The sequence below is a fragment of the Thermobia domestica genome, chromosome 13 (assembly GCF_964235325.1).
Source record: "Thermobia domestica chromosome 13, izTheDome1.hap1.1, whole genome shotgun sequence".
Classification (NCBI taxonomy): domain Eukaryota; kingdom Metazoa; phylum Arthropoda; class Insecta; order Zygentoma; family Lepismatidae; genus Thermobia; species Thermobia domestica.
Window position 1 is genome coordinate 91,681,444 of NC_137466.1, and position 27,622 is coordinate 91,709,065.

A 27,622-nucleotide genomic window follows, 5' to 3' on the forward strand; every position below is an offset into this window, starting at 1 on the left:
GTAAAAAGTGACTGACTATCGGGACATATTACTATTTTTTTTTTCTTAATTTAACCCAGCGAAGCGAGTAATTGATGCTAGTGCTATACTAAAACCAAAAGTAGTTTAAATTCAATATTAATTTCGGTTTCTGTACTGATTTCCACAGACCAAAAACAGCAAGAGATATCGAGACACGATTTTCTGCAATTGATTCATTGTCCCAACGATATGTTCATCTTCGTCAATTACCCTTTATTCAAATATTAAGTGTGAAGGACCCGGGTTCGATTCCCGGCGGGAGTTCATGTGGTTGGGATTCCACGTTAATCAGTAGGCCCACGTCTCACATAACCTCGCTGCTGAAAGGGACCTTAAACTCAAAATCTTCGGATCAAATCAAATAGGAAGTGATGCAAATTAGCCATTTCTGGTTTCAACACTTATCACGATATAACAAAAATGGTAATAGGTAGCGGAAACCAGTTTTTTGCAATCGATTTAGTGTCTCAAGAGAGCATATCATCACAACCCGCAACACACTACCAAAATCGGGAGCGGTTGAATTTACTACTATAAAGGTAACCAAGGAAATTCTGTCGCTTTTTGACCCACCACCTTCGAACATCGGTATGTCACCTAAGACGTACCTGGAAGATCAAAAATAGTCTTCATCAGCATCGATGACGTTCTGTAACGTTCTGGAAAGCCATGGATTCTATCGCGGTAGAACTTGGTGACCGTGAAGCGAAGAACGTATCAAGTGCATTTTGTACCTCTACTAAGGATTTGAACTGGCGTCCTCTAAGGGGATTGTCCAAGTAATGGAATAGGTGATAATCGGACGGTACAACCTCTGGGGAGTATGGCGGATGTAATAGTGCCTCCCATCCGAGGTGTAGAATGGTGTCCCAGGTCATCCTATCCACGTGGGGCTTTGCGTTATCCTGTAACAGGAGGACCCTTCGCGATTCAAAAGTACTTGCTCCAGAGTTTTGATTTTTCTTGAACATGCCTCAAGTGCTGACAGTACACAGTTGCATTGATGCTCTGACCAGTTGGTACAGTTGCCGCGAGCAGTCCACTAAACACACAGGAGGACCTTCTTCTGGTGCACCGCTGGTTTCGGCTGTTTTGGAACCGGTTCATGGGACGCTAACCAATGCTGACAGCGCCGTGGACCTTCGTACAGGATCCACTTCTCATCACATGTCAACACCCTGTCCAGAAATGGCTTCTTCTTCAGACGAGACAGCAAAGAAACAAATTTGTCTGCTCGTGTTGCCTTCTGGCTCGAGTCAAATCATGTGAGACGTATCGACCCAATTTAAGAGCTGAATTTTCGAAAACTCTGAAACACGTCTTCCATTATTTAAATTAAGAATGTATATACCGAACTTCACATCTTCAACTTAAGCAAATTCTCACATTGGGCAATTTTTCAGTGAAGAAAGGGAAATTTGGATGTTATAGAAATGGCCTCCCTTTACCCCTCAAGAGCGAAATTTATCGAAAGGCTGAAACATGTGTTCTGTTATTTTTAATAAAGAGTAGATATGACAAATTTCTGATATCCAGCGAATCCTCACAATCGACACTTTAAAGTGAAATACTGCAATGTTAATTATTGAATAAGAGGTGGAAGTAGTAATTATAGAAATGTATAAGGCCACTACAGTGTTAACTGTCACAGTACAATGAAATTGAAGTATGAAACAATTATATTGCTGTCTACAGAATTGAGAAAGAAAAAAAAAATCATGTATCTGTAATTTTTAGGAAGAATTTAGAAAAAAAGCTATTTTTTTTCCTAATTGTGTATTTTTTGTTGTATACAGATAAAGGAAATGATGGCAAACGCTCAAAAAATGATTGAGGAACGTAAAAGAGCATTAAATGTATTGCGATCCAGCGACACTCCCTCACTTTCTTCAAGTATCCAAAGAGCTGCATTAATCAGCTCCCAGTCAGGTATAGCTCACATGGGATTTATCACTCATCAAGGGGCGGAGAAGGCAAGGAAAATAGCTGAACTTCAGGTAAGTTTCCATATTTATGTGATTTTTAGTTACATGTACTTATACAAGAACAATAGCTTATTCATTTTTTAAATACTTATAAAATGGAAGTATTAAAGTATGTATGTAAGTATTTTAGCAGTCCTTATACAGAATGGGCTAAAAGTTTTGACCTTTATAAGAAATTCGCATCACAGGGAATTACAGTATTCTATGTAATTGCCACCATTGGCGATAAACATCTGTAGGCGTTGAGCCGTATCACGTAGTATGCTGGTCGCCGATTCTGCCGAAAAAGTACTACACTCCTAAGTAATTTACTCACCTCTTCATCTAAACTTTACGCTGTATACTTCGGCTTCAACAGCTCCACACTACAGAATCCACTGGAATAAAATCAGGAGATCGGCAAATCTATTCGACGGTTCGCCTGCGACGAATACGGTTGATTGAAGTTCTCATCAAGCCAGTGACGTACGTGGAAGCTGTAATAGGATCGTACTCGGACTTGAATAAACCACTGCCATTGTGAACCCATCCTTTTCAGATCTGGAAATAATGAGTGTCCTAACACTACAAAATATGTTTCCATAGTAATTGTCTTCAAAAAGTAGGAGTTAGCGGTACAGTATTTCCGTAGATTACACCAAACCATGTTGCGTTCAGTACCTTGCCGTTTTGTATCAGTTAACCAATGCAGATTGTGGTCGAATCAGTAACGTATGGTTTGCCACTTACTACTCCGTTAACGTAAAAATTTGCTTAATCCGAGAAAATGATTTTGCTCAAAATATCCATTCATCCTGAGTCTTTTTAGATATTACTTTCACATTAACACTTGACGGTCAGGATCGTCTTCTGCCAAATGATGTAGTAATTGCAACTTGTAAGGGTAAAACTTGTGCCTTCTTAAGGCGCGATGAAAGTTGTTCGGGGAATATCCAATTTCAGGTTTAAACGGCATGTTGATTTCTGCGAGCTTGAATACATCTTCGCAAGGACCACTTCAGTATTATTAGGTCGAGTCATAAATAATTTCCAATGCAGCTAAGTAGAATCTATTGTTCTTATCTACATACAATAAGTCACTGGAACAATAAGTTTTTGTTTTCACGAAGTAGATAAGTTAGTGTTCTGATAACTATTTTGTGTGGTCCACGGTAAATTAAACTGTTGTTCCTAACTCCTAAAATTGAGTGTGAAAAAGTGCATATTCGTCATGTGATGGTTTGGGAATTTAAACAAGGCAAAAGTGCTAAGGCGACAGCTGAAAAAATATGCAGTGTATACGGTGAAGGACTAGTAACCGATCAGCAGTTAGAAATTAGTTTGCCAAATTCCGTTCTGGATATAAACCTTAAAAGACGAACCGAGGGCGGGACGTTGTTCCGACCTTAACGACAACCTTTTAAAGGGAATATTGGAGCAAAATCCACGTTAATCAACAAGAGATACATCATAATCAGCTGTCTCCCGACACTTGGAAAAATTAAGAAAAGTCGACAAGTTAGGAGTATGATTATCTTACAATCTCAGTGAACTGAATAAAGAAGATCGATGTCAATCTTCACAAGTCTGCTCTGACGGGTAAAAATCGAGCCTTAAACAATATTATAACAGGCGATGAAAAATGGGTTACCTGTGACAATATCGCTCGCTAAAGACAATGGCTTGGTAAGGATCAACCATCCTTGCCATATTCGAAAACAAGCATTCATGAAAAACAGATTTTGTTGTGTTTATTGTGGGATTCCGTAGGTATAATTCATCACGAGTTGTTGAAGTCAAATTTAACGATTACTGTAGATACATACGTTCAGTAGCTGCAGTGTGAAAGAAAAGCTCCATGAAAAGCGTCCTACACTCGTCAATCGCATAAACGTAATTCTTTTGCATGAAAATGCGCGACCACGTACAGCAAGGTGACTCAAGAAAAAATTGTTGAGCTTGGATGATTTGTTTTAGCACACCCACCTTACTCCCTGACCTTGCCCTGAGAGACTACCACCTTTCCTGTTTCTTAGAATATTTTTTGAATGGAAAAAAGTTTAAAAATTTTCAATATTTGACTGACTTGCACTTCAAAATTGAAGGTTTGAATGGAAAAATCTTCAATTTTGAAGTGCAAGTCAGTCAGAGTGTTGAAAATTTCTTCCAGTCCAAACCAGCCACATTTTACAAGGAAGGAATTGATAAGTTGGCAAGGAGATGAGAGGTCATACGTAATAATAGTGAATACATAATAAATTAATATAATTTTGTTATTTAATGAAAGCAAAATAAATGTCTGATAAAAAACGGAAGTTATTTATGGCTCATCCTAATATTTTGATTTCCTTGGTCGTTCAGATCGGGCGCTTCCGCTGCTTTTATCTGCTGTTTTAAATTTTTGTAACAACTAACCGACAGTGGCATTTGCTACTGGCTCGTAATCCGGATACTGTCGATTGAATTCCGATGCGACTTTCCTCTGGGTGTACCCTTGACGTCCACACAGCAATATGATTTCTACCTTCTCAACAGTTAACTTGATTCACTTGCAACGAGGAAGAAAAAAAGTTGTAAATTAGTAACTATTTGAAAAACGAAAAGAAAGCCAACCCATGAAAACTGAACAGTTCTTGTAATCTGTCTGTGGTGCGAGATTGTGGTCTACCCTTTTATTTCGATCAACATTTGTGTCTTTATTTCTTGTATCGTTAGAAATTCCTCGTGCAGTGTTCTCTGCAGTGGTATTAAGGACCTTAAGAAACTAGAGAGAAATTTATCACTGAGAAATAAAGTTAAGAAATATATCAAATAGAAGGAAAGAAAATACTCCTAAAGAAGATAACACCATTATGAAATTTGAGTCTTTCTAGATTTTCTAATTAGAGAAACAAATGAAGATTTTTTTTGAAACGGGTAGGAAAGAGGAGGAATCTTTTAGCCAACATCCTTCCTAGGAAGTGCAGTTGGACTGAGCACATTTTGCGAATTATTCATACTACCATAGAGGGAAAGATAGATAGAAATCGCAAAGTTGGAAGAAGACGAACACTTCTGATCAGTGATTTGGAAAATAGAAGAAAGTATTCGAAGTTAAAAGAGGAAGCTGAAGATCGAAACGTGGAAGAAACCTTTCCAAACCCGAACCTAAGGGAAAAAAAAAACTCCAGAACCGTGGACAAACAGAATACTTAATAATACTAATAAGTCTTCTAGTAGGATTATATCTTTGTGGTGATCTGTTACTCCTTTAATGAAAGATAACTTTAGTATTTTAAGAATCTAACGGATTGTACTAGTAGTCATTAAAGTTAGCTCAGTTAACATTGAATTGAAAGCTCTCCATGATCCTTAACAAAATTTATTTCTTTTTTTCTTTTCTTTTCTTGTTTGTTTCTTGCAAGTATAAAATAGATTAAATGATTAGAATGATAATTAGAAAAGCATCACAATAGTTCGCCCAGTATCATTCGTTATCATTTAGTAATTAAAAATGCCTTATATCACGGAGAGTTCACAAAGAAGGCTGTTAGCTGGATGGCAGTAGCTGTCAGCCGAAAATCGTAAATTCAATTTGAAACATGCGTGGAAACGAGAGAGGGAGTTCGTTCCAAGATCCCAGAAAATCAATGTACAATAGAAAAACCAATCCAGTGTCCTTATAGAGTCCCTCGTGGCTATATCAGGATTCACATTGACCTTGAAAGTCAGGGAAATTAAAACGATTCAGGAAAATGCTTCAAAAGATGCCGAAAATTAGGTAATTCTGGTATATTTCACTTTTCTGTTGCTGTTGCCCACAGTTGAAGGATGCCTCAAAGAATCAACATAAGTTCAAAAAAAAAAAAAAAATGATGATAAGAAAGAAGCTGAAAAAAGGAAACTATCTTTAGAAATAAAAAAGCTTAAGAAACATCGAAAAATGTTAAAACTTCCAGCTTTGAAAAAAGATCAACAAACTAAATAAAAAATTCAAAGGCTACAAAAGGAAAAAATAATTAGGGTTTGGTTGTGGATAATCAGAGATAGTCTAAATTATGATATATGTATACTTGTGTATGTTTGTGAGTGTATTCAGAATGCCGAAATATTAAACGTATCGTTGGTTTATAGTTATTTTTGATACTAGTGTTGTATAGTATTCCAAATACAGGAATTTTGACTCTACTAAGTATTGTATTTACAGAAAAAAAAGTAAGCTTATACTATATTTTAAAAATGAAAAGGAGAGGGTTAGACAGATCTGGGAATGGTGGAGGCCAGTTAAAAAGATTTCTTTTTCAATTTCTAACCGTAAATAATAGTGTTAGCAACGTCAGGACTTAGGGAAAATTACGGGTCAGATTCCGCAGATATGAGTCAGCCTAATAGAATCTACTTTACTCTACCTTACCTTACCCTACTCTATTGTGTGGCTCACATTTGTGGAATATATCTCAAATTTACTTCTGGGTCATGGAAAGCCAGGGAAATCAATACCAGAATTTCAGTGTCAACCTTGTATATTGTTAGCATACACACCTTCGGTACGGGATATCCGGGTTCGATTCCCAGTAGGGGGGCGCGGTGGCTCAGTGGTAGAGCGTTCACCTCCGGTACTTGGGGTCCCTGGTTCGATCCCAGCTCGCGCCGTGTGGACTTTGTGGTGGACAAACACCGTGCTCGTGGGTTTTCTCGGGGTTCTCCCGTTTCCTCCCACTTTCTTCATTTCACTCATCTCTCATCATCACCGTCTCCTTTAGCCCAACCGGCATAATCGTGGGACGTAAAACTTAAAGATTTCATTTCGATTCCCAGTAGGAGCTCATGTGGTTCGGATCCAGCGTTAAGCTGTAGGTTCACGCCTTGTTGCTGAAAGGGACGTTAAACTCCAAATCAATCACCAAATTAGGAATGATGGAGGCCAATTAAAAAAGTTTCCTTTTTCAGTTCTAACCGTAAATAATAGTGTTAGCAACGTCAGGACTTAAAGAAAAGTTACGTGTCATATTCCGAATATATGAGTTAACCTAATATAACCTACTTTACTCTACCCTACCTTCCCTACTTTACTTTACTTTACCATAGCTAGGGCTGCGGTGGCTCAGTGGTAGAGCGTTCACCTCTAGTGTCTGGGTTCCTTAATTCGATCCCAGCTCGCGCCAAGTGAACTTTGTGGTGGACAAACATTGTGTGCTTGGGTTTTCTCGGCGTTCTCATGTTCCTCCCACTTTCTTCGTTCCATCATTTCATTCATTTCACATCATCACCGTCTTCTTTAGCCTAGCTGACATAATTGTGAGGTGTAAAACTTAAAGATTTCATTTCTACCATACCTAACCTACTCTACCTTACCCTATCCTACCATGCTCAATTGTGTGGCTCACATCTGTGGATTACATCCCAGATTTACTTACTGGGTCGTGGGAATCCAAGAAAGTCAATACCAGAATTTCAGTATCAACCCTGTAAATGGTTAGCACACACACCTTCCGTACGGAAAATCCGGGTTCGATTCCTAGTGGGAGCTCATGTGGCTCGGATCCCGCGTTAAGCTGTAGGTCCAGGTCACATATAGCCTTGGTGCTGAACGAAACGTTAAACTCCAAATCAATCAATGCAGTAAAACACTGAGCCCTGTAAACTCTCTAATCCAACTCTGAAAACACATAACGGAAATCTCAAGATGTTTGCAAGTGGTAATATGTGAGTATATATGATTATCACCTAAGTAATTGATTCCCATCCATCTTACGTGCATTAACCCCTTTTTTTCTTACTTATTTTGTCTTCAGAATCTTAACAGCAGCCGGCGAAAGTTCGACTATTTAAATGCATTTTTGAATGAATCCATAACAGGATACAGCAAAGCAAAGTTTATCTTTTTAAGTTTATTTATACAACTTTTATTAAAAGTTGATGGAAGTTAATTTATGTGTAAGAATACTGTGTACTTTGTTTATATATTGATTACAGAAATGATTTATATTCTATCACAGGCGCAAATTCAATCCAAATTATCAGCTACAGGATTAATGTCACAAGGTTTAGGAGAAGGCAATGCTGCTCGGCCATCACAAGCGAAACCAACTCCTTTAATTCTTGACAAAGAAGGCAGAACCGTTGATATCACAGGAAAGGAAGTCCAACTTACACACCGCATGCCAACATTAAAGGTAATTATATATAGTTTATTCAGTAATACAGTTGTTACTGTATAATTAAAAACATCAATTGGTGTACATCCAGAATCAAATAACATTGAATAGTTTGTACATCAGTAGATGAGAACATTATTCAAAGAATTAATAAATCGTAGGGAACAAAGACGAATAGAAGCACGTGAATACTAAATATATTAATTAAAGCGTGAGTAATCAAAACAGACAGGGGCTTTGTGAACGTAGAAGTCATCAACATCATATGTATTCTGTCATCACTTTTAGGTTACTTGGTCAAATTATAGAATTACAGTGCATTGCGGTCCGTCGGTATCAATAAAACTAAATTGACCAAAGTCCAAAATATTAATAATAATTGTGTAACCGACAATCGTCCTCATCAGACTTGTTATCTCAGGTCCTATCTTTTTTATTACTTTGTTTCGCCTTCACACCTAATAATTAAAGCTAATTATGCTGCATCTATACCTCAGAGATCTGCTGAGAAAAGTGTTAAACTTTTAACAGCAATAAATTAATAACTTGATTATCAGTATCCAAATAGGGAAATTATTTTGCGTTAGAGAAGTGAATGATAGAAAGCAAAAAAATCGTTAATAAGAAATTGGATCTAAAGAAAGAATAGCCGTGTATAACTTAAAAATGATGGAAGGTACCAGGTAGACAAACTCTTTAAGACGTAATTATTTATATCATCTGTAACAAGGTAAAAGCAGAGTTGAAGACAAATAGAGTAATTATTTGTCTTCTTGCTAGTACATTTTCTGTAAATTATATTATTGAGAATATTTCGTATTATATGGTATGTTCTTGTTGAAGTGTTTAATTTTTGTTGTATTAACTGATTTGTGTATTTTATTTAGGCAAATATAAGAGCAAAAAAGAGAGAGGAATTTCGACAGCAACTCCAAGAGCGCGTTGTTGAAGATCTCTCCGAAACTCGCTATTTCGATCCCAGAATAGGAGCAAAACCTGCCATAAGAGGGAAACGTGCTCTTCGATTCCATGAGCCTGGAAAATTTCAGCAGTTGGCCGTTCGGATGAGAATGAAGGTAAGTTGTTTATTTTTAATAGATTTGCAGCTAAAAGCAATAATTACGTTAACGTGTTGAGCAATAGATCAGATATTCTTTACAGTAGCAAGATGCGAAGCAATGTCCATAATTACAGCACAAGTTAAATGTATACGCTCTTGTCCGTGCGGGTAGGAAGTAGTGTTGAGCATTATTAATTTGGAAGGGAAAAAAATATTTAAAATAATGTTCTATGATGAGTTGGGTGAAAAGTATTCGTAATTGATTATGAAGTTATTTTGACCCGTAAAATATATATTCAAAAATTTGCGATAAAGAGAAATACCCACCTGGCAGGTGCATAAAAACTCAGGTTATCAATTATGTGCAAATTCTCATTGCTTATCATTAATTAACCTAAAACACACTTGTTACAGTAAGTTTACAACAACAGTGTTGCCAGGGGCTGCGTTTCTGCCAAAAAAAAAAATTACAGGCTTACATTAAATAGTCTTTTTGCATGGCAACACTGCATCAACTTTGTCACATTTTCGAACCAATGGATAAATGTTGATGTATACTGCACATATACGTAAGGATTCACCCGCAGGAAATCAGTTCTCTGCAACAATATTGATTTTCTTCATTTTGTACATTTCTCTTCATTTTACACTTTCGGTACTTTCTTTCGTCACTACATAAAAACTTTACAAATTCCAACATTGGTCATGATCTCAAATATTTACATAGAACACGCTTATATTTGTTTCAAATCTCATGCCTTTATCGTTCTTGGTTCAAAAGATATACGCAATCAAACTTTGGGTTGCGCAACTTTACGGGCACACTGTAGTACCATAATCGAGATACGCAGGGGACCTGGATTCGCTGCATTGAAGAATGATATAGCGTATGTGTTAAAAGGGGCAGGTAAGACTAGAAGCGGAGCGATTCCTTTAGGGCAGAAACAAGCTTTTTCCTGCCACGGGCCGTACAAAAATGAAATTTTTGAGTTTTACGCCCCACGAGTATTGTGGCTAGGCTAAAGAAGACGGTGATGATGAGAAATGGATGAAATGATGGAATAAAGTGGGAGGAAACGGGAGAACCCCGAGGAAACCATACACATGGTGTTTATCAACCACAAAGTTCACTTGGCGCGAGCTGGGATCGAACCAGGGACTCCACACGAGCCGTACACTATCTACTAACCAGAGGCTTTCGTTACAAGTAAGAACCTAGGTACACAGAGAGATATTGCAAACCGTGTTCGAATATTACATAAGACAGTTAACACTATATTTCATCATGATCCAAGGTTGGATAAACGTCGAATGGAACTTGTTACTGGTCAAAGCACATTGCAGAAGTCACACGAATTATCGACTGCTTTACGAGCACCATCTGGCGGAAGACAGCTGGAAGTATGACACCAGTGAAGCATATGTGTGCAAAAAAATTAAAAAAAAAAAAGTAACAGATCATTTTTGTTTGTTTGTTTGTTTTATTGTGAACCTGGTGTTAGACTCTCGAAAATGGTACTGTAAATGTGGGGGAAGTTTCGGCAAGGGATTCATGATCATTGCCGCTTTTTGTTACAATGGGAAGTTAAAGATATACCATGTCGCCAAAAATGTCAAGGTGAATTCCAATTATTATCAGACTAATTTTATCACTATGAATATCCTTGTCTGTAGGGAAGGGGGAGGGGGGATTAATTGGGTATGGCTGCATCAAAGCAAGACATCCAGTCATACCTCTCATTATGCGATCCTCCTCCTTTAAAAATGACAGAAGGAACTGACATCCGTGCTATTCACCTAGCCAATTTCATTAAAACTTCAGAATGCCTCCCTTGCGCCTTCGGTCTCACGTGAGTATTGACATCAGAGACTCCGCACCATTGACAGACTGTGAAACGTATGTTAAAAAGGATAGTTGTGATTAGACTTATCTACACTGCGTGCCACCCTTCTGTAATAGAAACTTTGACACCGGTCAATAGGCAAAATCCAGGACCACCAAATAAAACATCATCGGTAGTGATGGGTGGAATTTTCTGAGGTATGTGCATCGTAAAATCGTCACTATAGATTGCAGACAAACTTTGTATTACATGTACACCACCATTGACCATTGTTGATGTGTAAAAATTGACCTGCTTAGAAGTAGTAAGTATCTGTTTATGCCTTAATAATTGAAGAGGCATTAACTTAGGTCAAGTAGGGACAATTTACAGAAGCGGCCAACTGAACAGGCAAGCTGTTTAGCTCTGTTTAGCAATAGCCATAATTGATCTAAGTGTTTTTGTTTATTCTTTCAGTCTCAGTTGGAAAAATTGCAGAATGAAATCTCTCAAATAGCAAAGAAAACTGGTATATCATCAGCTACAAAATTAGCTCTCATTGCTCCAAAAGCAGAACAGTTAGATGAAGAAATACCTAATGTGGAATGGTGGGATTCAGTTATTCTTGAGAATGAAAATAAGTAAGTATTCTATATTTATAATTTTTGTATCCCAATACGAAGAAAAAGGTATTTTGTCTGGAGACTAATCTTTGTGTTAAATAAATAAAAAAAAGTATGAACTAAATAATGGTCACAATTGGGTGAAATTAACACTAAAACTTAAATATTCATTTATTTTGCAACAACGTTTCCTTACCTTTATGAATTGTGTGTGTATCCTACAACTTATATCTTGCTTTGATTCCGTTTCAGGTTGAAAAAGCCAGGTTTTCCTGCTGGACCCTGTATATGAGTAGCATCATCACTCATATATTGTTCTTTTTCTCTATAAATAGATTTCTTTCTTTTAGTGGTAGAGATTTATATATAAGCTGTTGCAAAATACCGTTTATAACGCTTAAGGGGTGAACCTATGCATGAAAACAAGACAAAATCTATGTACAAAAATGCCGCAGATTTCATCCTTTCCGAGTTATGAGACGCCAAAATATCGAAGAAAAATAACTTTCAGACACTATAAACAAACACCAATGACGCTAGAGAAAGCAGTGAGGTGAATTTTATAGAGTATGATACCTTTAGTTTTCAAATGCCAAAATCAAGATGAATGGGAACGTGTGCAAGGGATTCCCCAAAGGAAGGAAAGGTGTTGTGGAATATCGTGGAAGTAAAAGTAGGTCGAAATGGAGAATCCCTTGCGAGAGAATCCCATTCATCTTGGTTTTGACATTTTTGAAAACTAAAGGTGTCATATCCTGTGAAATCACCGCTTTCTCTGGCGTGTATTTGCGTTATGGCACCCCAAGCTTAATTTTCCGATGTTTAGGTGGTTTATAACTGCAGCATTTTTATATATTGACTTTTTGGTTTGTTTCTATGCATAGATTCATCCTTTAAGCGTTATAAATGGCATTTCGCAACAGCCTATATATATATATATACCATTAAAACAGGCGGAAGAATTGGCTGAACTTTAGGGTAACAGCACTTTAAATATAAAATTTAAGGGAAACCGCCTACTTCAGTTCTGTGGTTTTCATTGTTACCACAAATGGCTCTACATACATTACTGTTTTCAACAATTTACTTGAGCAGAACACTGAATCGTCGCCTTGACAAATATGAAAAATGAAAAGTGCGAATGACTTTAAGTTGCGGAGTAGGTGGGTTAGTCGACATAAACAAGTTGCCTAATAGACTATCGAGTATTACCCAATAATCAAATCTAATCCCAATTAATCAAGCAATTATAAAGATATGAGTGAAAGACTAGAGCTCTCTGGAGGATATAATTACTTCAGTTTAATAATTCTTCTTCTGGGGTCCCATACGAAAAATAAAAAGCTTAAATATATGAAGTTGTGAGATAGTGTTCAAAATAGAAAATTTTTGATGAAAAAGAAGGCATGGAAATCTGTAGTACCGGCCTCATAATGAATGTAGAGAGGTGTAAAAACTACTCAGTAATAACATTTCATTCTGATAGAACAAACGATTCGGAAAATACAAGAGAAAAATAACTATAACCGTCACTCCTTATTTAATACTCTTCTTTACGTCGTCTGGTAATAATAGCTCTCCGTGCTGGTCTAATGACTAGCGCTTGCGTGCGCCTTTAGTGCATGTAGTCCGGGGTTCGATTCCCAATAGGATAGCATTGACAATTGCACGTGTTATTTTGGTTCAGATTTCATCTTGTCTTAAATCCGTGTTTCGTATAGCCTTGGTGTTGAAAAGGAACACTAAATTTAAATAAATAAACAAACAAATAAGGCAATAATAATAGTGATAAAAAATATGTATATGAATCAACTATTTCTTAATGGGCTATCATATAGGCAACTAAAATCTGGCTGAATCCCAGGGAAATCAAGACGTGAAAATTTTGGATAAAATGTGGGAATGATGATCTGGTTTTCCCCATAACTAGTGGGTGTAGGAAACTTTGCGTACTACCTCACAATGAAATTCTTACTCCAATAGTACTAGCAGTTAGGGAAAAACTAATGAACTTTACTCCTCTCCCCATGTAATGAGTTAAAAAGTAATTATATATTAAACAGTTTAAAAGCCGATCTCTAAAATGCCATAGTCATTCTTAATATATCAATATAGTTATGTTAACTTGTTAACTTACGTTGACGCAATGACTTGTGTATATCTACGGCAAGTTTCCTGGTCAGAATATTATTATTATTCTCCTCCTTTCTCATTTTATCTTGTTTTACCATTATTCTTTTATATGTAACACTTTTATTGTAATTTCTAAATAAGAGCCACGAATACTCGTATATTTGAAGTAAAAATATTTTTGTGCTTTTGAGTGGAAAGGCAAACATAAAAGCTCATATTTCTATAATATCACTAATTCGGTTTTGAGCAAAAGAGTTTCAGAATAATGTCAAAAGGGCGACAAATACACAATGTAAGGAAGTGATCGTGTAACCTTGCAGCAGTACATTACGAACAAAACCTGAGTTAGTTTAAGTCTTTCGTAAGTTAGTTATAAGAAGTAATGAAATATACTTCTTTTTACAGCTATGCAGCAGCTAAGAACGATGATGTACCTTTAAAAGTAGAAGCAGTAACTAATTTGGTAGAACACCCTACTCAGATGAGGCCACCAAGTAAGTAATTATAACCCTTCAGTTCCCATAGTGTTATTTATTAAGATGACTATAAGATTTTATTTCAAGTAAAAGTGTTTATTTAGGATCTCTTGAATACATATTATTATTTTGAAAACTTTGTACTTGGGTATTCTGGTATCATGATATGACCTACAAGTGACACTGGGAGTTACGCGTACAAGGTAACTCATATATGTAAATTCAAGGAATATGAAATTTTAATATTATTTTCGTATAACTAAATATTTTTCATGTGATCTGTAACATACTTGGCAAGCTTTCTTCGAAATTGAAAACATACATTACAGAAAATATACTTTAAATCTTTACAATTTCAAGATTATAAGCAGTTCAGTAAACATTTTATGATTCATATCAAATTTAGGGTGTATATAACATTCTGCTAACATTTGAAACTTTTATTTTATTATTCTTAAGAAATAATATTCAACTGAAGAGAAGACCCTAAAACTCTTGGAAGTAGTTGATTCATATCAGATTTGTCTTTGTCTCCGCTGTCTTATCCAGTGTTATAGTTATCTTCAGAAAGAAATAGAACGATATATATATATCGTAACTGTCGGGAATCAGTGTAATTATTTTAAATAAAAGTATGACAAAGTATAAAGTACTTGTGTTCCCCCACAAATGCGGACAGGCCATGAAAGGCGCAGGAGAAAGGCATTTTTTGTTGACCTGGCTTTAGGAGGAGGTAATTTGGTCAACACACATACTCCAGCCACCTTCACCTCTAAGATACTCATTTGATATAAGGCTGGATGAGGCCTGGAAAACCTGTTTTGGACGAGGATATCAAACAAAGAATATAAATGAGACGGAAAATAAATCCCACAAAGTGTCCGAGCTCACTGGTAGGAGATTTTGTGCACAACATAGATTAAAATTATTGGCTTATTACATATCAATTTACATACACATACCTTTTCAAACTGACATGGAAGCGCACACATATTGGTGTGGTATGGAGATTTGTACCATACAATACCAATAGCTGCATACAATTTAAAAAGTAGCAGGAAAAATGTTTGTGTAAAATGTGCACATATATTTGAAAATTTCTCACATAACCATATACAAGCAAACGATCACAAACACTAACAAAAATAAGTTTCCAAATAAATAGCTTTTGAAATAATAGAGATATGGAACAGAACATAAAATAGAAAGACCAAATAATATTTCAGGTTACATGTGTTGCTGTCTCCATTTCACAGTACGAAATTTAGGTCTATATCCCAGTGCCACCTGTAGCTGATATCAGAAGTTCCACGGATCCAGAATAACAACAGTTGATTGTACCACTCAAAATAAGAATTACTACATCATACATCAACAAAAACAATAATACCTAAATCACACCAGCTTACCTTCTGTGACTTGTAGAAACACTATTTCCGGTTCATCTGTTCTTTATGTCAACTTTCACCGCTGGCATCTTTAAAACATAAGTGCAAATGCTCCCGGTAGGTGGTCCTCTTGTACTAATGCCATTCAATTGTTTGTTTAAAAATAATTCTTCACCTTTTGAAACTGAAAACTAAGTGTCAGCTAAACGAGAACAAGTTACATACGCTCGAAGTAGTGTCACTTGTAGGTAACACAGGAATTGTCAATTAAATATGGAAGGTGTTACTTAACATTTTCAATAGACTTGCAGATAATTTTTCATGCCGAAGTTATCTTTCTTCCTTTTTTTTTTTAAAAAAAAAGGGAAAAAATGGATATTAATCTTCGGATAGAGCAGCGAAGACTTACGAAAAATAAGAAATGAAATTAAAGCTATAGACAAAGTTAAGAGAATATGTAGAAAGAGCTGGTAAATCCAAACTCTCTAATATAGTCATAAATTAAAAAAAAAAAAAAAAAAATCCCGTCCCATTTCTGTAAGTTTCATTTCTGCATTTTATTTTGTTTGACTTATAGTTTTATTATAAGTAAAATATACTATATAACTCGATACAATGTATTTGTATTACAACAGTGTGTTTTTGCCATCCAATTTACAAACTTGGATGGGTCTTGGGATATATCTCCATTGGCAAGTACATCATTTGGGGAAAGAAATTCACAGACACTTTACTTTATAGTTCAGATGTTACTTTCCGTACTAATGAGCAGTCACATTGTCTATTGAGTAATGATTATACCTTTTTTTTTTTTTCAGCCGATCCTTTGAAACCTGTATATATGCCTGTGTTCCTAACAAAAAAAGAGCGAAAAAAATTAAGAAGACAAAACAGAAGAGAGGCATGGAAAGAAGAACAAGAAAAAATTCGATTAGGTTTGGAACCTCCACCTGAACCAAAGGTGCTATTACTTATACAATATTTTTAATAATAGTTATCATGTTCGCGTATTTTTTAATTACACATCTGCATGAAAATAAAATTCTGTGGAAACATTCAGTAAATATCCGAATAGCATATAAGAGACTGTAAATAAGTAGTCATAAAATTCTACTGATTTCATTTATTACGCAACTTGTACATAGAATTACATATAAAGTTCTATCTTTGTGTTGAATAGATAGTTTGTTTACTCTGATATTTTACTTATGCGGGTAAGTATATCTTCTACAAATTGAACCCAAAATCATGTTTCGAGTGGAGTTTGGCAATATTTTTCAGTGTTTTCATACCAAATGTATATTTTACACAATTGTAGGTCCAATTTAAAGAGGTGTACTTACCTGCATAAGCAATGTGTTTCTGAAAATGTATTAACAATTAGTATTTTAATTTGTTAGAGCGAAAAGATAAAAATTTGTTTGAATTGAAGCTTTAAATGAATGTATTTGAGACTTTTGATTTCGTTAAACAAGCCAGTTTATGGTAATTGAAAAATGAGTCGAAAATGTTTTTTGAGTACTTCTCTGTAAAACGGATTGGTGACTAATTTAAAATTCACCGTTTTCACTGTATTGTTTCACAAAAAGTGTGGCCACTTTTTTCTTCTTTCTCTCTTTCTTTCATATATTTCAGTTAGTAATTAGAAGATCACCAGTCATTGTTTGGAGCCACCGTTTAAATTATGAATTATTAATATACACTCTTTATTCTTGAAGTTTTAACTGAACACGTTTTGTGGCCCAGTTAAGATGTGCGAAACTCCTTGACCAACAAAATTGAACTATTTTTTAAACGGTTGATCACGAATGATGAAAAATGGATAGCAGCGTGTGAAAAAGATTGTAATCAAAGCGAAGAGAAGCTGTCCAATGTGTAGCAAAGCCCACATTGACTCCCAGGTAGCTTTTGTTGTGAGTTTAGTGGAATTAGAAGGGCATCGAGCACCATGAACTGCTGCCGCTAGGCAGAACGATAGACTTGGACTTGTACTATCGACAAGTACCGCGAATGCATGTAACAATTGATAAGCGGTTAGCGTACGCACCTTTGGCGTGGGAGACCCGGGTTCGATTCCTGGCGGGAGCTCATGTGGTTCGGATTCCACGTTAATCAGTAGGTCCACGTCTCATATAGCCTCGCTGCTGAACGGAACGCTCAACTAAAATCACCTCACCTCACCGCATGTAACAATTCAAAAGAAACTGCTGGAAATGATCAACAGAAAGGGTGTTGTTTACAACGCTAACAACTACGAACCGCACACGTCTTTAACGACCCGTCAGAAATTGGGAGAACTTGGCTGGAAGGTTTCAATGTACACTGTATAGCCCAGAGGTCAAACTACCATTTGTTTCAGTCTATATAGAACTTCCTAAATGGTTTTAAGTTAGTTTCCAAAGAGGCCTCTGAGAACCATCTGTCACATTTTTCAAAGTGGAAATTCTGTAGCGAGCGACGAGATCATGGTGTTGCCGGGAAAATGGCAGATTATTGAACAAAATGGTGCATAATTTGATTTCATAATGTTATTTTCAAATCACAGTAAATGTTGTCTCAGTGTTGACCTCTGCTGGAAGTATAACACGTCGATACAGATCTTGAGTTGTAGCTCGAACGTCTTTTAATTGTAAGTTTCATCCTTCATAATCTCGGTGTTGCATAAGTATTAAAATTATAAATCATAAAATTTCTTGTACTATTTGTTGGTTGTTTTGAAGTTTTGATTATTTTAACCGTTTTGTCCAGTATATTCAGTGGACTTCTGTAGACAACAATATTACATGTCCTTAATGCTAATGCGTATACAGTATCATTTGCAAGTTTTCTTAACCTTTAATATCCAGATTTTCATCAGAAAGGAGTGTCGATTTTAATGTATTACTTTCATTACTCAATTGAAATAATCAGTTACGAACGTATTAAATGGCGATGATAATGTTGATTATTGACAACTCAGCAATGAGATACATTCATCTGAAAAGCACTTAAAATCCCGAGTATACTCGTGCTCAGAATGAAACTACCTATGAAAGTAAGTTAAACTCAATGTCAATCTCTTCATCATTGTACTGTCCCAAAACAGGAGGAATATCATCAAGAAACATGGGAGAAAACGAAAGCGCCAGAATTTGCTTTACCACAACCACAGCTGCAGACGAAAACAAACTGGAATGTTGAATAGAGGTGATTACAGTGACATCTACTGGAAAGACACTTAAACAACTTCAACAGCAGTATCTGGCAGAAACATACAGAAATATAATCGTCATTTTAAAATACTTACTGCTAGACACAAATTAGCACGAGTATATTCGGTATTCCATATTTTCGATAAAATTAAACACCCGAATGTTAAAAGGTTAAAGATTTTTATGGTATTATATTAATGATTACGCTGAAGCTAAGAATGCTTTGGCTTACCGAATCAGGTTCATGTAAACACAGGAATCTATTAATTGTTAAAATAACAGTATTATTAGTTTTATCTTATTTATTTCTTTTCCTTTTTTGTTTGTTTTGTTCGTTATAGCTTAGGATGTCTAATTTAATGCGAGTTTTGGGCACAGAAGCTGTGCAGGATCCAACCAAAATAGAATCTCATGTTCGAGAACAAATGGCGAAACGTCAGAAGGCCCACGAAGAAGCAAACGCAGCACGGAAACTTACAGCGGAACAAAGAAGAGAGAAGAAAGTTAGAAAATTGAAAGAAGATACGTCACTAGGAGTCAGCGTTTCTGTCTATAGGTAACAATAAAGTAAAACTGTAAAGATTTATATTCTGACATGCATCAGGCTCTCTCAAATTGATATTCCTTTGTATTTCAGTGTGGCAAGAAGTAGAAGTTTTGTTGTTTCTCATTGTTATGTTATAGTTGCCATTTAATTTCTTATTGGGATCTGCTAACTTGAGTAGGTTTTATTTTTATATGTACGTTACTATTAGGTGTTCGTTCGTCACTGTTAAGAAAACTAAACAACAGAAGATGCAATAAGAAAATGAACAACACGCTTTTTAGTGCTTTTCTTCACTGTCTCGAAAACTATGAATGAGAATATACTCAGGTCTATCATTCATTTTGTTCAGCTGTATATGGTCTGTCGATTGATGTATGCGCCTTATCGTTAGAAAAATATTACAGTTGAACAGATTTTAAAGAATCAATAACCTGAGGTCATATCTCAACCATACTATGTACTGTCATCTTGCTAATCTCATAATGAAAAAATAATAATAATAATAATAATAATAATAATAATAATAATAATAATAATAAAATCTATACTATGGATTTACACTTACTGATATCATTTTGCTCATCTCAATGCGATCTAAACATTGGTATTTGTTTCTTTCATCTGTGGACATTTTTTTCGTTAAATACTAATAATATTATAGGATTTATTAATGTATGTATCATTTTTAAAAAAATGAATAATAAGAATTTCAAATCAGCAATTGCTGATTTTGGAATCCTAGTGTAGTAGTTGCTGATTTTTGAGTTTATAGTTTTTTTTCTTTCTTCAAAAAAACGATGCTGCATACATAAATATGACTTCATCTTGACTATCTTACGAACGCAACAGTTTTTAATGTATTGAAGTCGAATAAACTACTTTAGTATTGTTTATTCTAGAATCCTAAAATAAATATATAGAATACTGCTTAGTTTCGTTTACCTTTTTTTCTTTGTTTTCTTTTCTTTTTTTTTTTTATTATTACTTTAAGGAAACGTTGTATATAATATGATTAATTGAGTCTCAATACGAAGCTCGATATTTTACAATATCATAATTAAATTTATTGGTTTCTAAGTGTTAGAACTTCGTATATCGTATCATATAAATTAGTGATTCCCATTACTTCAGAGTAGCGGACCCCCTTTTTTATTTTGAAGGCATGGTACAGACTCTACTCCTTTAATTTTTGGTATCTGCGTACTAATAGTAGTTGAGAGATTGGTAGCAATATTAACTATTCAGTAATGGACCTTCATATATGTTACTAGCGTACCACGCACAGGGCATTATTAATCTTTTATAAATTATGAAATGTAAATAAGCTCTCTAAATGTGTTCCATGGACCTCTAGGACTCCGCGGACCATTAAATGGGAAAGACTGACATAAATGAATTATCGTAATGACCTGAATATAAGCCACACGTTTTATGCAAATTTATATTGAAAAAAGTTTAACATATGAAATTTTTATAGATACTTATGTCTTTTAGGCTAAACGAGACGGGTGATAAATGGAAGTGAATGATTTTGAATTAAGTTGTTAATGCTGGTCTACAGGGAAACGAGCCCGGGACCACGTGGGCTAAGGACGCACGCGCGAACCACTGGACCAATGGGGAAGGGCTTCCAATTGTAAAAAAAAATAGAATGTGTCTTATATTCGTGGCGTTACAGAAAATTGTGACTTTTCATCATATTATATGCTAGCCTTCCCTGCTGGTCTAGTGGATAGTTCATGTTCCTTTGGTACACGTAATTCTGGGTTCGATTCCTGGTGAGAGGAGTACAAGAAATTTATTTCGCAGTCATTTGCTTTCATTAATCACTCTTCTTCTTTAGCCTAAAAGACATAACTAGGGCAAACTAAATAATAATAATAATAATAATTTCATTTTGTCACATCGTATGCTGTTAAAAATGTGTTGATGTCTCATTTTGAATTACCGATAATGCAACAATAGTGTTGTAGAAACTGGCCGCATTGTAGATACAGTAATGTTATCTAACAATAGTATTGTCGAAACTGTCAGTATTCGTCAACGTACTATTTGATTTTAGCATTAAGGGTGTGTTCATTGTTCTCTATACCGGTATTCATTTCTAATTTAGTGGATGTAATGGTTTATCGCCAGAATGAACGATCGTGCAGAGAAGTAAGCATCATCAAGTCTAAAATAAAATATGTACATATCCAATTATATTCCCCTGAATTTGCCGATAATTGATTACCGATATTTTCATTTCTTACCTCCACTCGTATTCAGTATAGTCTTTTTTTTTTTCTGCTCCTTCAAATTTTAGGGGGTGACTTATAGTCAGGTTAATATGGTAAGTTTTGCTGACTGTTATAAAATATCGTTTAATTGTAAGGAAAATGTAAACTGATAGAGAATTGACTCCTTTAATAATAATAATAATAAAAGCTATATTATGCATGAATACTTATCCTGTGAAAAAATTCAGGAACTTTTCTGTTCCCTTCGTCAGTCATGATATACGGAGAAGAAACTAACCCCAAAAGAGGCGTAATAAAGATATTTTTTATTTTATTTAATAATGCTGTGTCAGCCATTCTCATTATTATATTTTTTAATAATGATTCATTTATTTACTGTTTTTAAAATTACAGTAGTGGTTTTTGTTGTTAGGATTATAATTTTTTGTAGTGCATATTGTTTCATCGTAAAATTTCACGAAGCTATAATGGATTCAGAAAAAGAGTGAGAAAATTACTTTACTAATGTATTGCAAGTAATGATGTAAATTAACTGTATTTTCTCTTCTTGACCTTTGTGAATTGCAGGGTAAAGGACCTGTCGAATGCCTCTAAAAAGTTTAAAGTTGAAACTAATGCAAAACAGTTGTTCATGACTGGCTGTGTCGTTCTTTTCAAAGACTGTAATGTCGTTGTTGTTGAGGGTGGACCCAAACAGCAGAAGAAATATAAAAGGTATTTATAGTTGTTGTAGTAATTAGCATACCCCGGAGTTTAATAGCATGTTATTTTTCAACTGATGAAATGTAGACATTTCTAACTATAAAGGTAAGCAAGGAAGTTCTGTCGATTTTTCACACACTACCTTCGAACATCGATAAGTTACTTACGACGTACCTAGAAGATCAAAAATAGTCCCCATCAGCATCGACGACCTTCTACCAACGTTCTGGAAGGCCATGAATTCCATCATGGTAGAATTTGGTGAACCGTGAAGCGAAGAACGTATCAAGTGCATTTTGCATCTCCAATACGGATTTGAACTGGCGTCCTCTAAGGTGATTGTCCAAGGAGTGGAACAGGTGATAATCGGACGGTGCAATATCCGGGGAGTATGGCGGATGCAATAGTGTTTCTCATCTAAGGCGTAGAGTGGTGTACCGGATCATCCTAACCACGTGGGGGTTAACGTTGTCCTGTAACATGAGGTTCCCTTTGCGATTCAGAGATGCTGGCTCCAGAGTTTTGAGTTTTTCTTGAACGCAGCTCAACTGCTGACAGTACATAGTTTCATGAATGCTGTGACCAGCTGGTAGCAGTCCCTGATGCACGATGCCGCGAGCAGTCCACCAAATACACAGGAAGACCTTCTTCTCGTGCAGTGCTGGTTTTGGCTGTTTTGGAACCGGTTCATGGAGTGCTAACCAATAATGACAGGCGCCATGGAGCTTTATACAGGACCCATTTCTCATCACATGTCAACACCCTATCCAGAAATGGCTGCTTCCTCAGACGAGACAAAGAAGAAACACAGGCGTCTGCTCGCGTTCCCTTCTGGCTCGGAGTCAAATCATGTGGGACTCATCGACTCAACTTGTAATGCTGCCCAAGTTGATGGAGGTGCTGCCGAATGGTTTCTCCATCACCTGAATTATAGCCCCAGTTCCTCACGTCTGACCACTATTCGCCTCAATTCTTGCTTGAAGATCTTCATTTTGTGCATTTGTTGGTCTCCCGGCACGTGATGCGTTTTCGAGTGTTTTGTCATTGTCCTTAAACTTCTTAAACCACCGCTGCACTGTACGCGTAATCACGACATTCTCACCAAAGGCCTGGCATATCTTCCGCCCCCTCGCAGCGGCGTTTGACGCCAGTTTGAATTCGCACATCATTCACGCCCTTATGACGCTTTTTGGAGGTCCCATGTTCACTCTGTCCTTACGCAAATTCACGGTGTAACTGAACTACCACAACCAGGTAGCATGCTGGATATACTCACACAAACAACTGACCTTCACCTTATCTCCATTCGCATTCAACTCACGGTGTGAGGGCCAATTGAACACAGACCCCACAAAAAATGACAGAACTTTCTTGGTTACCTTTATAGTACAGAAATCCTGAATACCCTCCTCAGGTTGAAGAAATGTAACTTTCTGTTTTATATATATATATATATATATATATATATATATATATATATATATATATATATATATATATATATATATATATATATATATAACGTGATAAAGTCTTAAAAATGTTGCATGATTTTATCAGTTTTGCGTGATTCTTAATTTTATTGTTGTACTTGATGGTTTCAATACTTTGTGATGTGACAGATATTATTTCATAGCAGACGGTTCTGAGTTCTTTCCACTGCTTTCATATAACATAATTCTTCATATTCTTTCATGAAATTACAGTATTGCTTTTAATTTCTGGACACTGTTCTAACCATCTGCGAAGAAAGAAATTATATGATTCTCCTAATGGTCTATGGCTAGGCTTAATTGGCAAGCGAACAACGAATCGACCACTGGTATTTCTGGTGGCATTTTCCTCAAAGTGTTGTTCACAATTCATTTCTTAGTGAGTTATGAGTAATGAATATGTAATTTCGAGCTCCCAAAACGCCTGTAACTGTCTTTCAAGACTACTTTCTTGCACAAAATAATTACATTTGTGGTGCAGTAGAATCTCTTGATGTAGGCACTTTACACACCAAAATGTACCCAAATTCAGTCTCTTGTACAGTCAGCGACAAAAGTTCTTTTCTTTTGGTAAAATTTATTTTGGGAATAGTGGTGGTATGGTTCGGAATGCACAACGGTGATATGGCTGGAATCTACAGAAAATTACATTCTTTTTAATTTACTGAAAATCATACTCAAATTGCCCTTCCATTCTGAAGTTATTTACGAAACTAATTTCATAAAACGAAAAGAACTTCTCTCGCTGACTATACCACTGAATGGTTACCTGGTCTAGTTAGTTTATACGATCGCATAATGTCCAAAAACACTTCTGCACCTAGCAAAATGTCAGTGGTATCTGGTTGCCGAAAGTTTAAATCTACATACGCTATATCTGTCGGCGAGTTCCAATCAGTATGACCTGTTGGCCTATTTGGAATGTTATCTGACACAATATTTTGTTTCAGTAATTATAATACCCTGACTTGGGACTCTTTATTTTTAAGAAGAGACAACCTATGAACTAAATCTTCAGTCATAAAATTACTCTGACTGGCAGAATCCAATAACAGTCTACATGGTTGTAATTTACCGTTTGCATTCCGAGATAACTATAGTAGTAGATAACTTAACAGTCATATTTGGGTTTCCTTGAAATGCAATAAGAACCTTATGTCATATTTTCCCTATTCATATTTGTATTACTCAGAAATGTTCTTGATTATGTGTTAGCAACACTAAACTTCTCATCTGTTTTTGATATTACGTTATTATGCAGCGACGTATTATGCTTTTACAACCACCGGTGTTTTGCAAGTGTTTATATTATTTCTTGAGACAGTGAAAGCATAATAATTTATCTCGGACAAAATCTTGTATTTCTTTTGCTTCGGTGTTTAAAAACGTAGAGTATTTAAACTGTTGTAGTATTAGATTTTGTTTACTTTTGTTTACAGAAGTTACGGAAAGCCTGAGTTCTCGACGCGTTTGTTTGTTTTTTTCGGTTCAGCACTCTTGTTTTTATCACCCCTTGACATTGACGCTGCCTCTGCTTTTTTTAAATTTTATTTTTATTTTTTTTTTCAATTGCTGTCTAATTGTGAAATGAAATGTTAAACTAACAAAACCTCTTCCAATGGTGTATGTAAATTTAAAATCCGTAATGCATTCAAGTTACTAGTATCTGTATTAATAAATTCTTTTAATTGTTACGTAATTTCCTTTATAATATCTTTAAGGTGTAACAAATTACGGACATGAGTATCTGCAATCTAACGCTTATTTTCATACCTGTCTTTCAATAGTTGCCGTGCAATTTGGTAATTAGCTTGTGTAACTTGCATATTCGCTATTAAATCATAAGCTTGCTCTCTTAATGCACGTCTAAGACAATGAAACTTCTGCAAAACTAACACATTATCAGGAATGATAACTTTGGAATTGTCTGAAAATGAAAGCCAGTTTTCATATCATCCTTCAAATAATGGCAGTACTACACGAGGAAATTTTAATTGAATCTTTGACACCTGATTTTCATTTTTCGAGGAATTGTTTGAATGAGATTCATAAGTTGAATAATAAACTCTTCGATTTGCGCCAATAACTGGTTCCCAAACACCTTCCTATAAGCATCATCCTCTGCCTGTTCGTAATTTATTTCTAACTGTAAGTATAGCTCATCAATATTTTTGTACAAATCAGTCAATGCAGTTTTAAGTAGTTTTACTTGACTAATTGTAGTCGTTGAATTAATATTACTTACGTAATTCTGAATCTTTGTCAGTTGACTCTTGCATACATCACGCTGTTTTACTAATTTCTTCTATTTGAGTTTTCCCATCTTAAATATTAGAAGTCCGCTAACACTAATGGATATCAATCCAAATTGAGGAACGAGTTCTCACGAAACCTATACATTCTCAAAGTTCACAAAATAATTGATAAATGTCTATGCTCACTTAAACCTAATTAAACAAAGAGCAAGACAACAATTGTTAACGTCTACATTACAGTTTGTGTCATAAAGTTAGCTCACGTCGATGCAGCCCTGAGGACTAATATTTCTGGATGTTAATGAGTAAATGATGCTAAGAAACAAATAATTATGATATGTGAATATATGTTTATTTATACTAACCACACAAAAAATTGAATATTCTTACAATTTTTTTTTTTTTTAAATATTGTCTTTTCACGCAATTCTGAAAGACCTGCAGTAACTGCTCCCATGGCATCCCTTTGCTTACACGCACAACAACTGAATTAAAACAAAAACGTATTGGAAATGTAATTGACAATGACACCAACTCCACTGCAAAAGTCTCTATAGCCATCGTTGTTAGCTCACGTTAAGTCCTGTGAAGAAAATGAGCGCAGAATTCACGGACTCCACTAGGCTTCTTTAACCTTATTCACTTTACACTTCATTTACAATTATTATCGGTCCACTAACACACGAACTAGAACTGCTGTTTCTAGTAACGGTTTTGGTATCAAATGTAATTTCTTGATTTTCAATTTTACTTGTCACTATGCACAATGGTTTTCATTGTAATAAATGAAATCTAAATGTTTATATCCATGTCCAAATTCCTTTACATATTTACATTTCTTTTCTATTAGTACCAAAACTTGACGAGAAAAATATTTAGACGACATTCAGCATCGTGCATACCACTGGAGATAGATTAAAATTTTTGTCATCTCCAAACTGTGATATATCTTGGATTTGGTAGTTTAAAAAAAAAAAAATCCTCGAAGTTAACTTGTGATACGCTGTACAATGAAAAAATAATAGTTATATAAGTAAATAAAATGAATTTGTATTTTTCTTTTGAGCTGTTATTATACAATTCCACGTATGATCAATATTCCTTACGATCACTATCTTCAGTATTATATTCTTTATTCAAATACAAAGTGATTCGAAAACATTTCTTTCAGTGATATTGAAGCAGAATAAAAACTTTCCCTTTTTCAATTTTGTGTCCTGACAGTAGATGTCTTGGTAAGCCTGCGTGGAAAAATTCTCTATTTTTGCGATTCCTTTCTAGCGATTCCTTTTAGTCATTCCTACGTAGAACTCATTACGAATTCGTTACATACTACGTAGAACTTAGGAAGCCGAGTTCTCTCTATAGAACTTTTGTAGGCGGACAATGAATTTTCAAAACTAGTTCTTGATTTCACTGAAAACTTATCATAAATGTAGCCTATTTTCTTTTTTCTCTTGGAAATGACTGGCCAGAGGAAAAGTGAAACCCATTTTTTGTCATTTTAAACTTTACTAATCGGTTTGATGTAATGTTCACATGCAGATGTTTTTCCCATTTCAGAGGGCC

The 27,622-nt window shown here is 35.4% G+C and overlaps 1 protein-coding gene across 1 annotated transcript in view; it reads left to right on the plus strand.

The window, feature by feature from the left end:
• Prp3 (pre-mRNA processing factor 3) overlaps window positions 1-27,622 on the plus strand; it is a 54,097-nt gene that overhangs the window by 19,196 nt on the left and 7,279 nt on the right. The window contains exons 4-11 of the mRNA XM_081736084.1: window positions 1,818-2,018; window positions 7,964-8,140; window positions 9,010-9,198; window positions 11,483-11,646; window positions 14,167-14,255; window positions 16,444-16,586; window positions 19,158-19,372; window positions 22,171-22,317. Coding sequence (XP_081592210.1) covers window positions 1,818-2,018; window positions 7,964-8,140; window positions 9,010-9,198; window positions 11,483-11,646; window positions 14,167-14,255; window positions 16,444-16,586; window positions 19,158-19,372; window positions 22,171-22,317 — 1,325 coding nt within the window. The remainder of the gene's footprint in view (window positions 1-1,817; window positions 2,019-7,963; window positions 8,141-9,009; window positions 9,199-11,482; window positions 11,647-14,166; window positions 14,256-16,443; window positions 16,587-19,157; window positions 19,373-22,170; window positions 22,318-27,622) is intronic.